This window comes from Phyllobates terribilis, unplaced genomic scaffold, assembly GCF_046119375.1.
Source record: "Phyllobates terribilis strain yellow unplaced genomic scaffold, ASM4611937v1 Scaffold_7__3_contigs__length_470593459, whole genome shotgun sequence".
Taxonomy (NCBI): Eukaryota; Metazoa; Chordata; class Amphibia; order Anura; family Dendrobatidae; genus Phyllobates; species Phyllobates terribilis.
The window spans coordinates 469,749,658-469,770,919 of NW_027362767.1; the positions used below are offsets into that span (position 1 = coordinate 469,749,658).

At 43.1% G+C, this 21,262-nt stretch overlaps 1 protein-coding gene across 3 annotated transcripts in view; it reads right to left on the reverse strand.

Annotated features, from left to right (window-relative positions):
* SYTL4 (synaptotagmin like 4) overlaps positions 1-21,262 on the reverse strand; it is a 238,367-nt gene that overhangs the window by 126,657 nt on the left and 90,448 nt on the right. For 2 of the 3 annotated variants that reach the window (XM_073642212.1, XM_073642213.1), the window contains 5 exons: positions 11,383-11,553; positions 6,443-6,658; positions 6,014-6,129; positions 4,517-4,628; positions 4,142-4,258 (listed from right to left, as the gene is read on the reverse strand). In XM_073642212.1, the coding sequence (XP_073498313.1) occupies positions 4,142-4,258; positions 4,517-4,628; positions 6,014-6,129; positions 6,443-6,658; positions 11,383-11,501 (680 nt within the window). In that variant the 5' untranslated portion in view covers positions 11,502-11,553. Of the gene's footprint in view, positions 1-4,141; positions 4,259-4,516; positions 4,629-6,013; positions 6,130-6,442; positions 6,659-11,382; positions 11,554-16,762; positions 16,821-21,262 lie in introns of all 3 variants that reach the window. The other variant, XM_073642214.1, reaches the window with a different exon arrangement.

Here is a 21,262-nt window from a genome sequence, read left to right on the forward strand (position 1 = left end):
TTTAATTAATGCAGTTCGAGCAAAGCTGTTTTTGCCAATGTGTGGGAAGGGAACTTTGGCATAGGGCACAAATCCTGTACTTTCGCTTGGCGCTACTCTTCTTAGGCTCCTACAGAAGGAAGCATATAATAGACTTCCCATTACTAAAAAGGTGACATTCACAAAGATCACTCACCCCTGAAGTCACAAACGGGTACAGGATTCGGAGGCTGTGGCGGAACATGATATGATTCCTTTCTGGATGGTTCAGAGGTGTTTGATACCTTGCTCCTGCGACTGCCACTACGATTGCTCGAGCGGCTGTCCGTGTGAGAGGCGCCAGTCTGCCTCTTCCGTTGCAGAGGTGGGGGGTTAGCTGCTGCTCCTGACTGTCCTGGTCAGCCATGGTTACCCAGACTCGCTGGAGCGTGAGCAGGGCTCCCAGGATAACCCTCCCTTAAAATAGGGACATCCAGAAGCTCCTCCGGTTCAAGGAACCCCCCCCCCCTTCCCAGGCCGAGGCTCCAAACAAAAAACCGGCCCGGGAGTGCTTTACAGGGCTCTGCCATCATGGATCGGGCACCGCCCCCTAACGTCACTCGGCACGCTTCTCCCAACGTGCCCAGCGCCGTGACAGCAGAAGCTTCACACCTGGAAGTCGCCGCTCCGGAATGCGGCCGACTGAGGCGGCAGGGGGAGGGCGGCACAGAGGTCTGCGGGAAGCCGGAGCTTGCCTCACCACGTGTGCCCGCTCGGACGCAGGCCCCAAGGGAGCAGCGGATGGCGCTTCTGGAGGCTGGAACCCGGTGTACAGGCCAGCGCCCGTTCTTCCACACAGGAACAGACCCAGGTAATTTTTCTTCTTTCCAGACAGGTTCCCATCAAGGACAGGAAACCAACTGAAGAAAGGGAGAGGTACTGCCCTTTTATTTTAGATGGTTTCCTGTCATTGATGGGGCGGATCCCTCTCTCAAGGTGTGCTGTCATGGATGAGGGGAAAATGTCACCTATAAGATACCTGGATGTAAAGTTTATTTGTGATGTTGACTACTTCTCATCTGCACTGTGGTTCCTGCAGTTCGATGATGGCTGTTAACACACACATTGAGATGGGGTTTGAGTTGGTATACATGCAGCATATAAAAACATGTTCACATTGGCCATGAAACAGATAAAAAACTACAAGAAACCAAATGATACTAAACCTTTCTGTAACTAAATAAGTAAAAAGCAAAAGTGAATTTAGATAAAAACAGTGTTACTAAGAACTCTACGTTATTTAAATGCACTTTTGCTTTTCACTTATTTAGTTGCAGCAGGGTTTATACTTATTTTGTTTCTTGCAGGTTTTGATGGCTGGAAACAACAACTCCCTGTATCTCCTTACCTTTGTTTGGAATTGTAGGTTCATATGATACAATTTTGTATGAGACTGACCTCATATTGAGATTGGCTGCTGTACTAAGTTAGGTGCTATATTCCTTTCCCGATAGTGGTTCTGGTGATTTATAAATGTACTGATGGTGATTCTGGTGATGTACCTCTATACTGATGTTGGTTCTGGTGATGCATTTATGTACTGTTGTTGGTTCTGGTGAGGTACTGCTATACTGTTGGTGGTTCCGACGAGGTACTCCCGTACTGATGGTGGTTCTGGTGATATATTTCTGTACCGATTGTGGTCCTGGTTATGCATTTCTGTACTGATTGTGGTTCCGGTGGTATAGTCCTGTTCTGATGGTGGTTCTGGTGAGGTATTCCTGAACTGTTGGTGGTTCTGTGGATGTACTCTTGGTGGTTCTGATTATTTATTTCTGTACTGTTGGTGGTTCTGGTGTTATTATCCTATATCGATGGTGGCCCTGGTGATGTACTTCTATACTGATTGCGGTTCTGGTTATGTATTTCTGTACTGTTGGTGGTTGGGAAGCTGCACTCATGTGCTATTATTGGTTTTGATTCTGTACACATGTTCCACTCGTTAACTTGTCAGATAACCTGATAATTGGCTATGTTAATAAAGTTAAGTCATAGGTCTGCATTTCTGCTCATTAATATTAAAATGAAGTACTGGAGCCAAATCTTAAGAACATGTAATATACTCAATGTCAGAATTCAGATATGAGAACGGGTTCCATAAGTCATCACGTAACCACTCATACGCGATTTTCATACTTAAGGTCACGTGCCAACTATTTCTCTCCTCTTCATTGAGAGAAGCAGAGGCTGCAGTTTTTCACTGAACACTGAAAGAATGACATATCTATATTATGCAATACAACTACCTATTTTAGTTTAGGATTGTCATCTATATTATACACTTACCTATATTACACTCCCTGACAGAAGTTACGTCGCTTATCCATGTTATGTAAATGAAAGCTTATAACCAGACGTTAAATTCATCCATTGGTTTTATAAATTACTCTTTTGAAAGCTGAAACCCTCCCAAATTTGGTTTAGGTTAAGAAAATAAATGGGCATCAATGCTGAAATATTGATCATTTAATGAACACAGAATGGTCAGATTTTGGCAAGACAAAAGTTTTGTCATCCTCAGAAAGTAATGTGATATTCAAACAAATAATTATCTTAAAATACAAATATATGTTGCATAACATTGGTGAATGAAGTTGTAGTGCTAGTAGGAGTCATATTTAATATTTTGTGTGACTTCCACGAGCTTGAAGGACTGCATCCAAACGGTTCAACAATGATTCATACAATTTATTAATGAAGTCATCAGGAATAGCAGAGAATGCAGACTTGCATGCCTCTCAGAGGTCATCTAGATTCTTTGGTTTTGTCTTCCAAGCTTCCTCTTTCATCCTACCCCAAAGATGCTCAATGATGTTCATGTCTGGTGACTGGGCTGGCAAGTCCTTGAGCACTTTGATCTTTTTTGCCTGGAGGAACTTTGCTGTAGAGATGGATGTATGAGATGGAGCACCATCCTGCTGCAGAATTTGACCCCTTTTATGATTTGGAATGTAAGAGGTAGCTAATACTTCTTGATATTTTAGGCTTCCACCTTGCAAATGTTTCGCACACCCTGATACTGAATGTAACCCCAGACCATGATCTTTCCACCACCAAATTTAACTGTTTTCTGGGTGTATTCTGGATCCATAGGGGCTCCAGTAGGTCTCCTGCAGTATTTGCGGTGGCTGTGGTGTAATTCTACTGAAGATTCATCAGAGAAATCCACCTTCTGCCTCTTTTCCAGCATCCATCTGTTTAGCAGGCTGTGGGACTTTGTAAATGCCACACGGTTTTTTATTTGCCTTTTGTTTAGTGCTGGCTTCTGGGCACTGATTCGACCATGGAGGCCATTTCGAGACAGAATCCTACAAACTGTTCTAGTTGACACAGGGACTTGAGGTGACCAGGCCTGTTGGAGCTCTGCTGCAGTGGAAGAGGGGCTTGCTTTGGATTTTCTAACCAACAAACGTTCCTCCTGAGCAGTTGTCTTGCGGGGTCTGCCGGACCTGGGCTTGTCAAACACATCTCCAGTCTCTTCAAATCTTTTTTTTAATTCTTTGTACTTGACGCTGAGACACATTAAAGGTGCCAGCCACCTCTGCAGTGGATCTGGTCTTCAGCCTCTTGATGATCAAGGCTTTGGTCGCAGGGTGGATTTTTGGCATTTTGTCAGAGCTCAAGTTGTAGTTCAAGTGAAGGTCTGGGGTGCTGGGTTTCTTTTTATACACACCCACTAATTAACCGATCATTTACTGAGCACTGGTAAGGATGTAAACTAGGATTAGGTGCATTATATGACCAGGCGACAAAACTTTTGTCTTGCCAAAATCTGACCATTCTGTGTTCATTAAATGATCAATATTTCAGCATTGATGCCAATTTATTGTCTTATCTATACCAAATTTGGGAGGGTTTCAGCTTTCAAAAGAGTAATTTATAAAACCAATGGATGAATTTAACGTCAGGTTATAAGCTTTTATTTACATAACATGGATAAGCGACGTAACTTCTGTCAGGGAGTGTATATATGATATGATCACCTATTTTATACAGACTCCTATATTATAAAGGAATAGTCACCAATATTATACAGCCGCCTATATTATAATGGACAGTTCCAAATATCATATCATAACCTATATTATATAGGTCAGTCACCTGTGTTATATTTTACAGTCACCTGGATAACGTGGGCGTGCTTTTCTTGGAGTCCATCTTGAAGCTGTTAAGGCTGATCTGCTCTGCCGATTCAGTGTCGCTTCTCTGGTCCTTTAGGTCTGGAGATCCAGTCACTCCGCTGTAATACAATCAGGGCATACTTTAACCAGGGGCATAGCAATAGGAGGAAGGTTTCCCCACGGTACAAGGGCCAAATGACCAGAGTAAACAAGTTACTCTGGTTTGGTCAGCTCAGTTGACTTGGTGAGTAGGTGGACAGGAGATGCTCAGAATGAAACAGTACAGACTCTTCCTCAGAGCTTCCATTCAGTAATTTAATTAATAACCCTATAACTCCCTAGGCTCAACACCCATTGTGATCCCCCATTCTATTTACCCAGAAGCCTTTGGTCTCTCCTGTAGGCTCCTTTGTCCTTTCCTCGCCTTCTGATCACTTATCTGCTGCGAATAATCCAGCAATGTCTGTGCCGCCGTCTCACGTTTGTTGACTATGAACAAAAGATTAATTTAAGGATCAAAAATTATTTTTTACTTCTTCAGTCACCAATTCCTCATAAGTTACTGCTAAATGTTTTAGGATGCAGTAGAGAAACTTTAGATTTACCATAAGCTTCCAACAAGACAACTCAGATTGAAGTCAGCGCGGCACTCGGCCTATCAATGAATGGGTGACCATTGTGTGGAGTTTTCCAGAGTCCTAAAAAGTAGACCACCCAGGAGATCATCCGTATACTCGCTATGCCATGTGAACAAGGGCTGCCCTCATATACAGGTTATCCTAAGATTCTAGCCAAAAGGAGCGTGTCCCTACTCAGTGCAATTCAACACTCATGTGGAATTATTATGTCTAATGGTCACCCTAGCCATACATTTCTAGGAGGAATACCAAAGAGTCTTAGGAACAGGTGTCCCAAAATATCCATTTTGTGGGGAATACAAACATTTGCTAGAGTAGAAGCATCTGGAGAACGGACCAGTCCTCTATAAAGTCTTTCAGGGCATCTCATAGATATCCTAACATTAAAATCTAAATTTAGTGACCCCTGGTATTAGCTTACAGTCCAGTCACAGCAACAACTAATTATATTATTGTCCTGGACGACTAAAAAGTGACCTGTATAAAACCGATTAGTCAACAGCAGCACATTGACAATGTTCAGTCGAGCACTAACAGTTTATATTTGATGTTGTGAATATACTTGATGTTTTTAGAAGTTATGAAGATCCCCATGTGAATTGACTGGTGGTTGATCCTGGGCTGCTGCTCTATTCATAATGGGATATTGGAGCCCCAGTTCTCGAGATTTGTGGATATCCCCACATTTTATAGATAGGGGATAACTTTCAAACTTGAGAATACCCCTTTAAAAAGTAAATTTAGATTACTGTAGGTAAATCTAGGCAATCATGTCAGGATCAGGCAACACAGAGGCCAGCCATTATTACTATTTTATGCTCGAGAAGAAAAGCTCTGGTATTTCCAGCTCAGAAAACAATTATTACCAGGGAATCAGTTCTTTTTACAGTCGGTTACATGAAGTGCAAATTGTGACAAATTCATCAAAAGGCGCATTGTGAATACTAAATCTGTCCCAAGTATAGACAACTATGGGATTCTATTTGTAACTGGGAAAAATAACCATTTTATCCACCCTTCGACTGGAAAGAAATATCTCCAAATAATGGCAACCTTTTAGAGTCAGATCATAAATCTGTAGGAAAAAAATACTTTTGTTCAAAAAAGCAGGAGCAAACAGATCACGAAGATAAAAAAAGCACATAAAAAGGCAGTAAGCTGATGCTAGATGGATCCTCTATGCTTCTTGGAAATATTCCCTTCACACCAATGCATTTAGAACAGAAGCAGATCTACCTGCAGCTGGAAGTTTACGGCGTAGCGAGATCCTCACTAAGTCACTGCCGAGCCGGTTAGCAAAACGATTCACTCTCTGGTCATAAAACCAATCTCCTGTGGATTTCTTCAGCTCCCTGCAAACATTCAAAGTATATGAGACATTCATGATCTAAATCTTCACAATGAAGAAGCTCCATAGAGCAATGTGAGCCAGTAAGTACAAGAAAAATCCTGCAAATATGGAGGAAATGTTTCTAACGGGATACTTTGTGATCAGCTCATTGTTAACGGATCCTTCTAACCAGTAGTGATTATCCAGATCAGAGAACCCCTTTATGACGTATCATCTGTCATCCGGCATCTCTGCAGTTACAGCTCTTAGAGATGATTTTACAAGACTTTGAGTGATAACAGAATTTTATAAAAGCCATTGTAGATGTAACTCACGCCTCCTTGATGCAGACGTTGCACTTCCATCCACCAGTTGAGGTCTCCATCCGACATTCTTTGCACACTAGGTGGTTGCAACTCCGACAAGTGTTTGTTTTAGGGACCAAACGTCCCACATTCTGCTGACATCGGGCGCAGGTCCGGTCACTGTAGCGCTGACTCCCCCTTTTTGCACCTTTTCTCCTTATATCCAGAAGCTCATTTTTTAATCTCCTATGAAGAAAAGACTAAGGAGGTGAAGCATTCATGAGAGCAATACCGGGTTACATCAGTTGAGGCGCATTAGATCAGAATATATTGCCCTTATCCCAGGGGCAAACACAGAAATCATAGGACCCATCGCAACACACAGAATGAAGTCCAACCACCAAGCCTTTGTTATTAGTAATACGATATAAGATTGTGCTATGATTCAGCCACCGATGGGGTGTGGGCAGCGATGACGGAGCAGGAGCTCGATAAATACATGTACAGTGAGCTCCCCATTATGGCGCCTGCAGCTACACAGAGATGTTCCATCCAGTGAAGATGTCAGGAAAGTCCTGTACTGAGATTATTCTCTCCCCTTACCAATGACACGGTTTGTATCTGCAGTTCTTGGAGTCCTTGTGCAGCCATCTGAAGCTCGAACACCCTGTCGTTTTTACCCTGTTCTATACATCTATGTGGTTACGCTGATTCCTATAAGCCACAGTGCAGACCGTGCACCTGTTGGTGCCAGGACGCAATTCAGAAGGGGTGTATGAGAGCGGTCCGTGAAAAAGAACGGATCACACTGGGATTAATGTTATTCAATGGGGCAGTGCAGATAAATGGGTTTTTTTCCACTAACCGAACCTGCATGTAAAAAATACAAAAAAAAACAACCACAGAATGCACTAGTTCCTTTCGTAAATCGGATGAGATTCACCCATTTTAAGGTCTATAGGTGTGTAAAAAAAAAAAAAAAAATTGGATGCCGTACAGAGCCACATTATAGCATCCAATTTTTATGGATACATGGCAATTCGGTAACCAAGAAATCTGGTCCTGTAATGGTTAATGCTGCTGAAAAAAACGGATTGTACACGGAAGAAAAAAATCCTTCAACTTCTCTGGATGAAACTCTGAAGAATTTTTTATACACATGTGAACCTTGCCTCTGGAGCACTGTTTGGGGGGTGGATTTGTTTTTGAGGACCTTGTACTATAGGGTATCTGAGTATTAATCGTATCTTCAGGGGGACATTCATCGGGCACAGTAGAAGGGGCAGGAACAGGATGAGGAGCTTGTGTAGAGAAGATCAGGAGGATAATGGAAAAGAAAAGAACCTTTGGAAAAACCCAGTATATTGAGTCATAGATGGAGAAGAATCATTATTGTCTTGGCTGGATGGAGACGAAGAGGAAAGGGAGAATAATTCAAATCATAGATGACGTCTCATGTGGTCTGTATTTAGGCCCAACGTGTAAAACGGTCTTTGACATGGGGGGAATTGGTGCTCCACATTTGACAAGACCCCAGAGGTAAATAATTGCTTCACTACTTAATTCCTTGGTGATTGGTAATTTGCCTTCATATGGCTTTCAGTAATGTCACTTATTCTACAGCATCACATTTTTTTCTGTGGTATAAGATTGCGTTGCAACCTGAGAAACTTGCCATGCCCTAACTATTAACTTACAGCAGGGGCACGTGGGGCAGCAGCGAGAGGCATATTCCAGAGCTGCCAGCTATGAGACGCCCATCACAGCGGTCACAGCCAGACTAACAGGAGGAACATCTCCACCACCCCCCCATTGTGAAGAGCGAGAAGGGGGCCTGCTGGAAGAGCAGTGGAAAGTATAAAAAGGTCTATTGTATAAAAACTACAAATTATAATACAATTTTATATTTTAACCATTTTTTTTCTAAAAACAAAAAAAGGAAGTTTTACAGGGGAAAAAAATATAACCCCTAAAAGAAATAAATAAAAAAAAATTATATTATATTATATTATATTATATTATATATATATATAAAATCAAAAGACAGTAGTGTTACTCTTGGAATAAAAAGACAACAATATCAAATCCATCGAGATCCATTGCTATAAAGCAATAAATAGTTAAATAAAGGCATAGCAAAATTGCTAAATTTGCTTTGCCATTAAATCGTTACTGTCACTTCACTGTATTTTATCAGGTACATTTTTCTATATTTATGAGCCTCTTCACCCTCCTGCCTACTAATCTCATCATTTACTATGAAAAACATCTCAAATGTGTCTTAGTCAAAGCTAGACAGGCTTCCAGAGCAGTAAAGATACAGCCAGCTTTTAAAGCCTACAGAGAAGGGAGTTAGGAGGAGGATTAAGGAGCAGAGTAATACAGTAAGCAGAGGTAGACAGGCAGACTGCACTGTGGTTAGTGAGTGAGTTAGGGTATCTCAGAGCTGGATTCACAGATGCACTGCTCAATACTGCAGCGTAGTGTCCTCCATGATACTGCTGCTACTTCTGAAGCTCTGTCACTTACAGACGGAGAACAGGAATTCCTTATATCCGTGTGTACAGTGTATCGGACGTCACTAAACTGGTCATCCCACACCATTTACCATCCAAGCAATTCAATATCAGCTAGAACAATATAGTTCATATAACGCAGAAATTAAACAATTTATCATCATAACAATACAGCATCTTTTAAGTCACAATTATTTTTCTTTTGATTATAAGTTTTTCTTACAGATAGAAGGTCCCCCAATGGGTTCAAAATTTCCACCTTCGCTGGCTATTCAACACATGGCAAGGTGGGAGGAGAAATCCATTCAATTCTAGTAATCCATTTTTTGATAATCTGATATGGTACGGACGATATGTCGACGATCTCCTCTTTATATGGTTGGGCGACACATCGTCTGTACCCAAATTTATCTTTTTTTGAATCACCATGAATATAATCTTCGATTCATATCTAGCATGTGCGGCACCCGTGTAGCACCACAAAATGCCTGCATGTGTGATATACTTTTATATGTATTGCCAGCTATGGTGAGGGCTGGTTTCTCTGCTGGGAAAACTGCATCCACACATTGTGCACAATCATCCAGCAAGGGATCGGGTACAATCTCTCAGGGGATGGAGGGGAATGTTTCTGAAGTTGCAATGTGAGAAGGGTATCAGTCCCTGGAGCCACAGAGACTTCCAGAGTCTATGGTAAGTTGAGAGACTGCTCGGCCTTCATATAACAAGCACTAAAGTGCTTTGACCAGGAGCTCAGCAGCTGCATGGAATCTATTGCAGCATTGAGGGACAATGCTGCAATAGATAGTAAGTGTTCTGACAGGATTCACATTGCCTGCTCGCTGGAAGGGATCACGTATCCAGTACCTGGCCATCTTGGATCCCTGGGGTCCAAGTAATCTTTTACCAGAAATATAATTAGCAGCAGGAAGGCTACACTACATCACAGCAGACAAACTTAAGTCTCACCATGCAGGTCCAACCAAAACGCTGTGTAAGTTGTATGGAATCTTCTGGAACTGTTTGCAGAACTTCAGTAAAAGGTACAAACTGCTTATTACCCAGTCTACCGTTGAATATTCTCTGCTGCGCCATACCTGTTCCAACTCTCCTTAGGAAATGTACTGTCTCATAGTATATAAAGTATCTGAAGATAAAAATAATTGGCCTTCTCATAAAGGCTTTTACAGATGTGCTGGGAATTTATGTAATGTCTGTATCTATGCACAGAACAAAAAAATATCGTTCAATCTCCCATGTGGAAAAAGTCACATTATTAATTCTGTTATTAATGGCGACTCACACCACATAGTTTATTGCTTTACATGCACTAGACGTCAATTATACTACGTAGGTTGTACTATTAGAAAACTAAAAAGGTGCGTAGCAGAACATGGGACTAACAATGAATAAATTCAGCACTTATTCTGGAGCTGCAAAACTCTGACCGTACAGAACTGCGATACCAGCTCTATTGGTTTCCATGACATAGAAAAAGTTAGATGTCCTGAAAGGAGCAGCAGACACCTAATCTCAGAGACGCCTTCTGGATTCTTAAATACCAAACATCCATGGGATGAATTTTAAAAACGATCTTTTCTATATTTATTGAAATGATACAACTACATATCTGCATGCAAACTATGAAAAGATTTAGTCTGCATATTTTTTTCTTTCTATAGGAAAGCAATCTGTATTTAAATATATCTATAGGGGTTCTCTAATAGGTTGGTTCTAAAACTTATCATAATTGTCCTACTTATATATAAATATGATCACGTGTATTATACTCTATTTTATGACTAAGGGCCATTGCTAGAAACGCGTCCGATTTTAATGTGTTACCATAACAAGTTTGTGTTTAATGGACTTCAAATAAAGAGTGATTCTTTTATATTACTCCCGCTTGGAGGAGCCAAATTCCGACTACTTTTCTTTGATATTGCTGAGCGGCAGCAGCGGTATTCCTGGCATCCACCGTCTGTCATCTTTTATCCTGGATCAAGCTACTGAACTAACGAAGGCGGGGAGCTCGGTTTTTTCCTTTTTCTAGATCGGACGCTCCATTCACTAGTTCAGAGAAAACTGGAAATTACAGAGAGTCAGCAGAGGGCAAAACTGGTGAAACGGCAGGATACAAGCCATGTAATGGCCAGATATAGTGTTATCCTCATATACAGGGTGCTTATAGGTCCAGAATGTGCAGGGGGAGTTGTGAATGTAGAATTTACAAGCCCAAGAATTGGGAACATTTCATTCCACTGTTACTTGTTTCCACCAGTTTCTTGAAAGTCTGGGTGACAATATACCGGGTTAATAGAACCTCGGAAGGCATTGTTACTGGCTTATCTATGGAGGAGATCTGGCTGCCATACTGCTGGTCACCACCGTTTCCTAGAAGATATTACTAAGAAAGTAAATGTCGAATAAAGCAGAGGCTTCGTCCTCGCTCACCTGATCCGACGATCCTCCACTTTCCGCAGGTCTTCGTCTCTCTGGAGGACTTGCAGAATAAAATCTTTTTCCATCTCTGACAAATAGGACAGATTTACCATTTCTGGATTTTGGGTCATGGCTGCTTCTCAGTTCTCACCATACAGTGTGGATAACTCTGCAGACAGACACCTAGAAAAGAATTGAAACAATATCATCGAGGTGTATGGAGTCATAAGATCTAATGAAAGGTGGTACAACACTCTCATAGCTCTTATTTGTCACCATTATTAAGGCTCCATTCCCACCATCCAGAGCCTGCTGTGGCCCCGAGGCAGCGGAGGAGCCGCCGGCGGTGTTATAGCAGAAGATGAGGCCCCTTAAGTTTAAAGACCCCATCTATGCTATATAAGTCTGACAGTTACTTTAGGTCAAAAAACACCAGCTATGAATGTTCCTTCTTGAATCAATAATGCGTCCTTGCTAGTCATCAGAATGTATCTGATTTAATGTGTCTAATTCAATGTGTCTGATTGAATGTTTCAACACAAGCATGAGAATAGAAATCAGTCTTTGTGTGCTAAAATTGTATAATCAAACCATATATGGTAAATCCGTTTCCTGCCTTCAGGGTGAATATAAAACCCATGCTTTGTAATAAAGTTTAGAGCTTGTTTGACACACCTCCTGTCCTGTGTCTCAATCTCTCCGAGCTCATAATCCAAAGGATAGAAGACTCAGAATGCAGTGACCACAGCGGCTTCCGCCCAATATGCTAATGAGCGGCACCACTTTTTTTTTTCCACATGCGGACTTTCCTCATAGATGTTAGTGTATGGGGAAAGCCCACATGCAGACCCGCCGGAGGAACTGACATGCTGCAGTCTGGAAAGACGCGCCACATGTCAGTTTCCGCAGGTGCACAGAGACGCAGGCGCATAGTGGACATGGGGTTTCTAGAAATCCATCCACTATGCGGCGACACGCAGTGCAAGTGCGCTGCCTCCAATCTGCAGCCATTCCAGACCGTGTGCACGTACCCTAAGAGAAGATCTCTGCTTGTTGTCAGTGAGACATTATGCCGGACAGCAATTACAATGTATCAGTGCAGGCATCTAATATCAGATACATGGGTCTCCTGTCCTGGACCACAGAGCAGAACTCTTATCTACATTGTAACAAACCCTCAGTCCTGTTAGCAAGGAGTAGAGCTCAATAGTTTCTCATTTAAAAAAAAAAAAAAGAAGAATGTTTCTCTTCAATAAAAGCAAGAAAGCAAGCAGAGCTGTTCCAACATGAAGTCCTTTCACTTCATTATACAATGATTAACCCGTTTCTTACTTGGCAGCGTCTTTGATGGCGTTATCTATACTGTGGGGGTAATGGCAACGAGATTAATGTCAGGCTGTGTAGTACATGAACACCCTAATGGGTTAATCCGGCCCTGCACCCGTCATGACGTCAGAGATCTTTCCTCATTAGAATAGGACATGTGAACAGCAGCAGCCTCCAGTACTGATGTCACCGACAATCTCACCTCCGATGCAGAAAGGAGCTGGCGGACTACCCCGGGCTACCCCATGTACCAGGGTGGGCTACCCCATGTACCAGGGTGGGCTACCCCATGTACCAGGGTGGGCTATCCCATGTACCAGGGCCGGCTCCAGGTTTTTGTGGGCCTTGTGCGAAAGAGTCTCAGTGGGCCCCTTCAACACATACCACGATTCATGATGCACAGATACCACAGATTATTTTATATTGTATATACAGTGGTGGCCAAAAGTATTGGCACCCCTGCAATTCTGTCAGATAATACTCCGTTTCTTCCTGAAAATGATTGCAATCACAAATTCTTTGGTATTATTATCTTCATTTAATTTGTCTTCAATGAAAAAAAAACACAAAAAGAATTGTCCTAAAGCCAAATTGGATATAATTCCACACCAAACCTAAAAAAGGGGGTGGACAAAAGTATTGGCACCCTTTGAAAAATCATGTGATGCTTCTCTAATTCGTGTAATTAACAGCACCTGTAACTTACCTGTGGCACCTAACAGGGGTTGGCAATAACTAAATCACACTTGCAGACAGTTAACATAGATTAAAGTTGACTCAACCTCTGTCCTGAGTCCTTGTGTGTACCACATTGAGCATGGAGAAAAGAAAGAAGACCAAAGAACTGTCTGAGGACTTGAGAAACCAAATTGTGAGGAAGCATGAGCAATCTCAAGGCTACAAGTCCATCTCCAAAGACCTGAATGTTCCTGTGTCTTCCGTGCGCAGTGTCATCAAGAAGTGTAAAGCCCATGGCACTGTGGCTAACCTCCCTAGATGTGGACGGAAAAGAAAAATTGATGAGAGATTTCAACGCAAGATTGTGCGGATGGTGGATAAAGAACCTCGACTAACATCCAAACAAGTTCAAGCTGCCCTGCAGTCCGAGGGTACAACAGTGTCAACCCGTACTATCCGTCGGCGTCTGAATGAAAAGGGACTGTATGGTAGGATACCCAGGAAGACCCCACTGCTTACCCCGAGACATAAAAAAGCCAGGCTGGAGTTTGCCAAAACTTACCTGAGAAAGCCTAAAACGTTTTAGAAGAATGTTCTCTGGTCAGATGAGACAAAAGTAGAGCTTTTTGGGAAAAAGCATCAACATAGAGTGTACAGGAAAAAAAAAAGAGGCATTCAAAGAAAAGAACACGGTCCCTACAGTCAAACATGGCGGAGGTTCCCTGATGTTTTGGGGTTGCTTTGCTGCCTCTGGCACTGGACTGCTTGACCGTGTGCATGGCATTATGAAGTCTGAAGACTACCAACAAATTTTGCAGCATAATGTAGGGCCCAGTGTGAGAAAGCTGGGTCTCCCTCAGAGGTCATGGGTCTTCCAGCAGGAAAATGACCCAAAACACACTTCCAAAAGCACTATAAAATGGTTTGAGAGCAAGCACTGGAGACTTCTAAGGTGGCCAGCAATGAGTCCAGACCTGAATCCCATAGAACACCTGTGGAGAGATCTCAAAATGGCAGTTTGGAGAAGGCACCCTTCAAATATCAGGGACCTGGAGCAGTTTGCCAAAGAAGAATGGTCTACAATTCCAGCAGAGCATTGTAAGAAACTCATTGATGGTTACCGGAAGCGGTTGTTCGCAGTTATTTTGGCTAAAGGTTGTGCAACCAAGTATTAGGCTGAGGGTGCCAATACTTTTGTCTGGCCCATTTTTGGAGTTTTGTGCGAAATGATCAATGATTTGATTTTTGCTTCATTCTCTTTTGTGTTTTTTCCTTGCAAGCAAATTAAATGAAGATAATAATACCAAAGAATTTGTGATTGCAAGAAACTGAGTATTATCTGACAGAATTGCAGGGGTGCCAATACTTTTGGCCACCACTGTATTGCACATGCCCTAAGCCCCACTAGATCAGAAACCAATCTCAGAAGAATCAGCTGTTAGTCACAGGCCATATGAGGCCACAGCATGTAAGAAGTGTACCAGGTAGAGTCACCTGCGTCCAAGTGTCTACAGGTCCAGCAGTCCGGTTGCGGTCAAACCAATCATCCAAACACATGACCCTTGGGTAAAAAAGATGGTATATAGATAAACCCGTGTGGGTCAAAGAGGAGATTGGGGAGGGTGGACATTTTTGGGTATTCTCTGTCATACAGGCCCCTCAAAGTCACTTCAAGTGTGATGTCGTCACCCAAAAAATTGTTTTTGCAAATTTTGTTGGAAAAATTACTGATAAACTTTGAACTCTAACTTCTTATCAAAAGTAGACATGTGGTAAATGCTACAGTTGAAACCAGAAGTTTCCATCCACTATATATAAAGACACATCTGCAGGTTTTTCTCAATATCTGACATGAAATCAGAATAAACCTTTCCAATTTTAGGTCAATTAGGATTCCATAATCTAATATATATAATTGTCTTATCCCGTCTGTTTGTCCGTCTGTCTGTCTGTCTGTCTAGGAAATCCCGCGTCGCTGATTGGCCGCGGCCGGACCAATCAGCGACGCGGGAATTCAGAAAAAGATGGCGGCCGTTAGCGGCTCACCTGCCGGACGGAAGTCAGCAGTGATGCAGTCGGGAGATGAGCGGCGCTGGCAGCACAAGTACCTCGACGGGCGGCGCCGCTGACCTCCCGACGGTAGCCGCATGGAGATCAGCGGCTTGGGCCGCTGATCTCCCGACGGCAAGTGTGAAGGGAGGGACGGCGCCGCTGCCCGGTCATCAGAAATACGGTTCGCTGAATGGTCGCGGCCGACCGCGACCAATCAGCGATTTTGGCGCCAAATTTAAACAACGCTCTGCTGATTGGTCGCGGTCGCGACCAATCAGCATTATGGGTGCCAAATTTAAACACTGCTTTGCTGACTGGTCGCGACCGCCAGCCGCGACCAATCAGCGATATTGGCGCCAAATTTAAACAAGCTCTCCGGTCCTCACTAACACAGTTCGCTGATTTGTCGCGGCCGCCACCCGCGACCAATCACCGATATTGCCGCCAAATTTAAACACCATTTTGCTGATTGGTCGCGGTTGGCGGCCGCAACCAATCAGCGATTTTGGCGCCAAATTTAAACACAGCTCTGCTGATTGCGCCCGGTCGGCCGCATACATATTCTAGAATACCCGATGCATTAGAATCGGGCCACCATCTAGTTTTTTATATTTTCCAAATGCCAGAATAATGAGAGAGTGTTTTGAACCCTTTCCTGTGTTATACAGTTCAACTACCTTTTCCCATAGATCCGTTAACAATTCTTTTGCTTTCCCCATGACTCACATGAAAGATGCAAGAGTCTGTCTGGATCCCAGAAACTCACTCAGCTTTTATGCACACACACTGATTACAAGCAAACAGGTCACAGGTGAGGATGTTACCTTCAGTAGCCATTCAAACCCATTTGTGTCAAATTCTGAGCATGTTATCAGGCCAAAATCACCAGGGTATGTGAACTTTTGATCAGGGTCATTTGGATGTTTTTGGTTGTCATTAAGATTTAAAAAGAGAAAACACAGTAGTTTGACAATAAATGGCTTCACCCAACCAATAACCATGAGCGGAGAAAACATTTTTTTGTTATCATTCATATTCTCTGAAACAAGGCCAAGTAAGGAAAAATTCTGCCGGGGTATGAAAAATATTTAGATTTGAGAGTCCTCAGTGGTTGATATCTTTTAATGGCTAATTGAAAAGATGGTAACAAGTTGCAAGCTTTTGAGACTATGCAGATATCTTCATCAGGCTATATACACAGTATAACTCACTCTACATCAACTAAGGAATGTGCCCCTCAGACTTGTGAGGCCATCATAACACTGGACCTAGTCACGGGACAATAAAACCTTCACACTCCTTATCCATTAACTGCTAAAAATAGAATTCGACTTACCGGTAATTCGGTTTCTAAGACCCTCCACGACAGCACACCTGGAGGTAGCCTCCCCATCCTAATTAGGGACAGGAAAACAAGAGGTTAAATAGCCCCTCCCCGTTACAATCCCTAGTGTTTTCAAAGGACCACACAGTATGAATGCTCTAAATATTTATTAACAATCAAATAAGGAAAGGGCAGGAATTACCCGTGCTGTCGTGGAGGGTCTTAGAAACCGAATTACCGGTAAGTCTAATTCTATTTTCTCCAATCCCCTCCACGACAGCACATCTGGAGTAATACCGAAGAATGAATTTTAGGGAGGGACAAGAGCCTGAAGGACTTTCCTTCCAAATGCTAAGTCTCTATTAGATATTACATCTAGTCTATAATGTTTAGCAAAGGTATGGACAGACGACCATGTAGCTGCCCTGCAAATCTGCTCGATGGATGCACTAGCTTTTTCCGCCCACGAGACAGACATAGCTCTAGTAGAATGAGCTTTCAAGGATTCCGGAGGAGGCAAATCTTGAACTATGTATGCTTCACAAATTGCTTTCTTAATCCAATTTGCTAGCGTATTTTTTGCAATTTTCTTTCCTTTATTTGGGCCTTCATAATGAACAAATAGGTTCTGCTCCTTCCTCCAGGTTTCAGTCTCCCTCAAATAGCGGATGATAGTCCTTCTGACATCCAACGTGTGGAATACTTCTTCCTTGCTATTTGATGGAGTTTGACAGAATGACGGAAGAATTATGGGCTGAGACATATGAAAATTAGATGACACTTTGGGTAGAAAAGAAGGATCCAACTGGAGGATGATCCTGTCCCCCAAAATACGACAAGGTTCTCTGATAGACAGGGCTTGGATTTCACTCACTCGTCTGGCTGTAGTCAGAGCTATAAGCAATGCCGCTTTCCAAGACAATTTGTCTATGTGTGCCTCCGCTATTGGCTCGAAAGGATGCATAGTTAGGCCTCCAAGAACTACGTTGAGATCCCAAGGTGGAACTATTTTAGCTCTTGTTGGATTAATCCGAGAAGCAGCTATCATGAACCTCTTAATCCATCTGTTTTGGGCCAAATCAGCATCAAAATAGGAACTTAAAGCCGAGACTTGGACCTTCAGTGTGCTTGGTCTTAATCCTTTAGACAGACCGTTCTGTAGGAAATCCAATATTCTGGCCACATCAGGCCGAAAAGGATCTAATGGACGAGGCTCATACCACAGCTTGAAAGCTTTCCAGATTTTTCCATAGATGGAATTCGGGACCGGTTTTCTGCTTTTCTGCAGTGTATGGATCACCTGTACTGAGAAGCCTCTGGCTTTTAAGAGGGCGGTCTCAGAAGCCAAGCTGCTAGAGACAAATTCTGAGGGGCCAAATGGAAAATCGGGCCCTGATGCAGCAGATCGTGGATTAGAGGAAGCATCAATGGATCTTCTATTCTTAGACTGCTTAATGTTCCGAACCATGCTCTTTTTGGCCACACTGGAGCTATTAGGATAGTCTTGACCACTTCCGAACTGATTTTTTGTAAAGTCCTTGGTATTAACGGAATCGGGGGGAAAAGCATAAGCGAGCCCGACTTTCCAAGGGTGAACGAATGCATCTATCCCTGTTGCTGAATCCTTGGGGTCCAAAGAGAAAAAGGCTCTTACTTTTGCGCTCTTCTGGTTCGCAAACAGGTCCACATCTGGGTATCCCCACTTTTGAACAATCATCTGAAATATCTTCGAGTTCAGACTCCACTCCTCTGGATGAATGTCTTTTCTGCTCAGAAGATCTGCATGATAGTTGTCGGAGCCCCTCAGGTGCAGAGCCGATAAGGACAGTAGACGCTGCTCCGCCCAGTGGAAGATTCTTTCTGAGATCATCTGTAACCTCCTGTTTCTTGTACTTCCCTGATGTCTCAAGTGAGCTACAGTTGTCATATTGTCCGAGTAGACTCTGACATGCGACCCCTGAAGCAGAGAATTGGCTGCCCACAGGGTTTCTTCCACAGCTTTCAGTTCTCTTAAGTTCGAGGACTGCTCTGCTATTTCTTGCGACCAGACCCCTTGGAAGGCCACGTGGGAGACTACTGCTCCCCATCCCCTTTCGCTTGCGTCTGTTTTGATGGATGACAAGGGAAGTTGAATCCAAGCTGAACCTTTCTCCAGATTTCCTGGATAGAGCCACCAATTTAAAGATGCTTTCACCTTCTCTGGCAGATGAATTCTGTTGGAGAGGGAACTTGGAGATCTGTCCCAATAGGAAAGGATGTAGTTTTGAAGGACTCTTGAATGTGCCCGAGACCAAGGTACCGCCTGAATAGATGAGGTCATGGACCCGAGGACGGACATGACGAATCTTTATGACACTCCACTGCGGTTCTTTAGTGCATAGACTTTCGACCTCAACTGAATCTGCTTCTCTTTTGGCAAAAAAGAGGCTTGTTGCTGAGAATCCAGGAGAATTTCCAAGAAGGTCTTCCTGGTGGAGGGAATCAAATCTGACTTTTTGTAGTTTATCAACCATCCCAAAGATTCCAGGATCTGGAGGGTCATCTGAAAGTCTCTTTCCAAACTTGAAACCGAGGGAGCCATCACCAAAAAATCGTCTAAATATGGGACGATGCAGATATTCCATTTCCTTAGATAAGCTACTACCTCTGCCATGATCTTTGTAAATAGGAGGGGTGCTGATGAAATCCCGAAGGGGAGTACATTGAATTGAAAGTGAAGTACCTCTCGGTTCTGAGTTACAACAAATCTGAGAAATTTTCTGTAATCCGGATGAATTGGCACGTGGTAGTAAGCCTCTTGCAGGTCTACTGTTGCCATGACAAATCCTTTCCCAATCAACGGAATCGTGGACTTTCTAAACTCCATCTTGAACCTTCTGTATTTCACATATTGATTGAGAGGTTTCAGATTGAGGATTATCCTGTAAGAACCTGAGACCTTCCTTAGCAGAAACACCCGAGAATAGTGTCCTCTCCTTGTTCCATGCGAGGCACTGGTGAAACGACTCCCGAGTTTTGAAGCTTCTGAAGACCTAACATTAGGAGCCTGTGTAATCTTGTTGATGGTAAAGATGTTACCTCTATCACTCTTGGAGGGTAGATGGTAAAGTCTATTTCTGCTCCTACCGTCACCATGTCCAGTATCTTCTTGTCTGAAGATATTAGCTGCCATTGAGGAAGGAAGCTTGTAATTCTGCCTCTTACTTTCTTGGCTTCATTGTCTGTCCTGCCTAGAACCTTGAAAGATATTCCTTCCTCCTTCCCCCTTTTGGGTAACTTCAGCGACCAGTTTTACCCCTGCCTCAACATTTACTGAAATCTTTGCTGCGGTTGTTGTTGAGGGGAGAGAAATGGTCTCTTTCTGAAACTTCTTGGATTCTTTGGCTCTGGCAGAGACGTCTTCTTGTCGGATTCTTTTTCCAACAACTCGTCTAGGACCGCACCAAACATATAAATGGAATGGAACAAAGCTTAGATTTTGATGCGTTGTCCCCACTCCACATCTTCAACGACAGGGCTCTTCTCGTAGAATTCGATAATGCTGCCGATCTTGCCGCAATCTTGACAGACTCCACTGAGGCATCAACTAGGAATCCAGTGGCCTTCTGCAGCAAAGGAAGAGATGATAGGAGGTCCTCTCTAGGAGTACCTTTCCAGAGATGTTCCTCTAGTTGTTGGAGCCAGAGGAACATGTAACGAGCTACACAAGTTGAAGAAATATGAGTCTTCAGTGAAGCCGATGTTTCCATGCCTTCCTTAGCAGACTGTCCATATTCCTATCCATAGGATCTTTGAGCTGTGACCAGTCTTCAAAGGGAAGGGTTGTTTTCTTCGCAATCCTTGCCACCTGTACATCAACCTTCGGGACTACCATCCAAAGCTTAGCCGCCTTTTCATCTAGAGTGAATCTATCCTTCATTTCTCCTGCCATACTAAGCCTTTTCTCAGGTGACTCCCATTCATCCAAAATAAGACTCCGAATGTTGTCATGCACAGGGAACACCAACTTCTTTTTGGATTTCAGACCCCCAAACATTTCATTCTGAACTGTATGGGTTTCCTTCTCCTCTTCCACCTGCATCGTGTCTCTCACATGCGACAACAATGCCTCCATATTCTCGGACGAAAAGTAATATTTCCTATTTTCCACCTGACCTTCACTTAGGACCCCTTCTTCCGGTTCCTCCATAGACCCTAATTCTGAATCAGAGGTCTCCCTAACCATATATTTTCTCCTTTTGGGGGGAAATGGACCTTCAGCTCTGGCTTGTGAAAAGGTCCGTGAGAAGAAGGCTAGGGAAGATTGTATTTCCTGCCGAACCATTCCCATGACTTCTTCCATAAGCGAATGCTCTTCTTCCTTCATAATGCTGTCAGTGCATTTCCGGCATAGGGGTTTCTTATGCCCTGAAGCAAGCTTTTTTCTACAGATGGCACATTTGCGAACTGTAGTGCTTTCTCCCACTCTCGGTGCAGGATCCTTGTCTCCCTAAATTAAAAATAAAAAAGAGG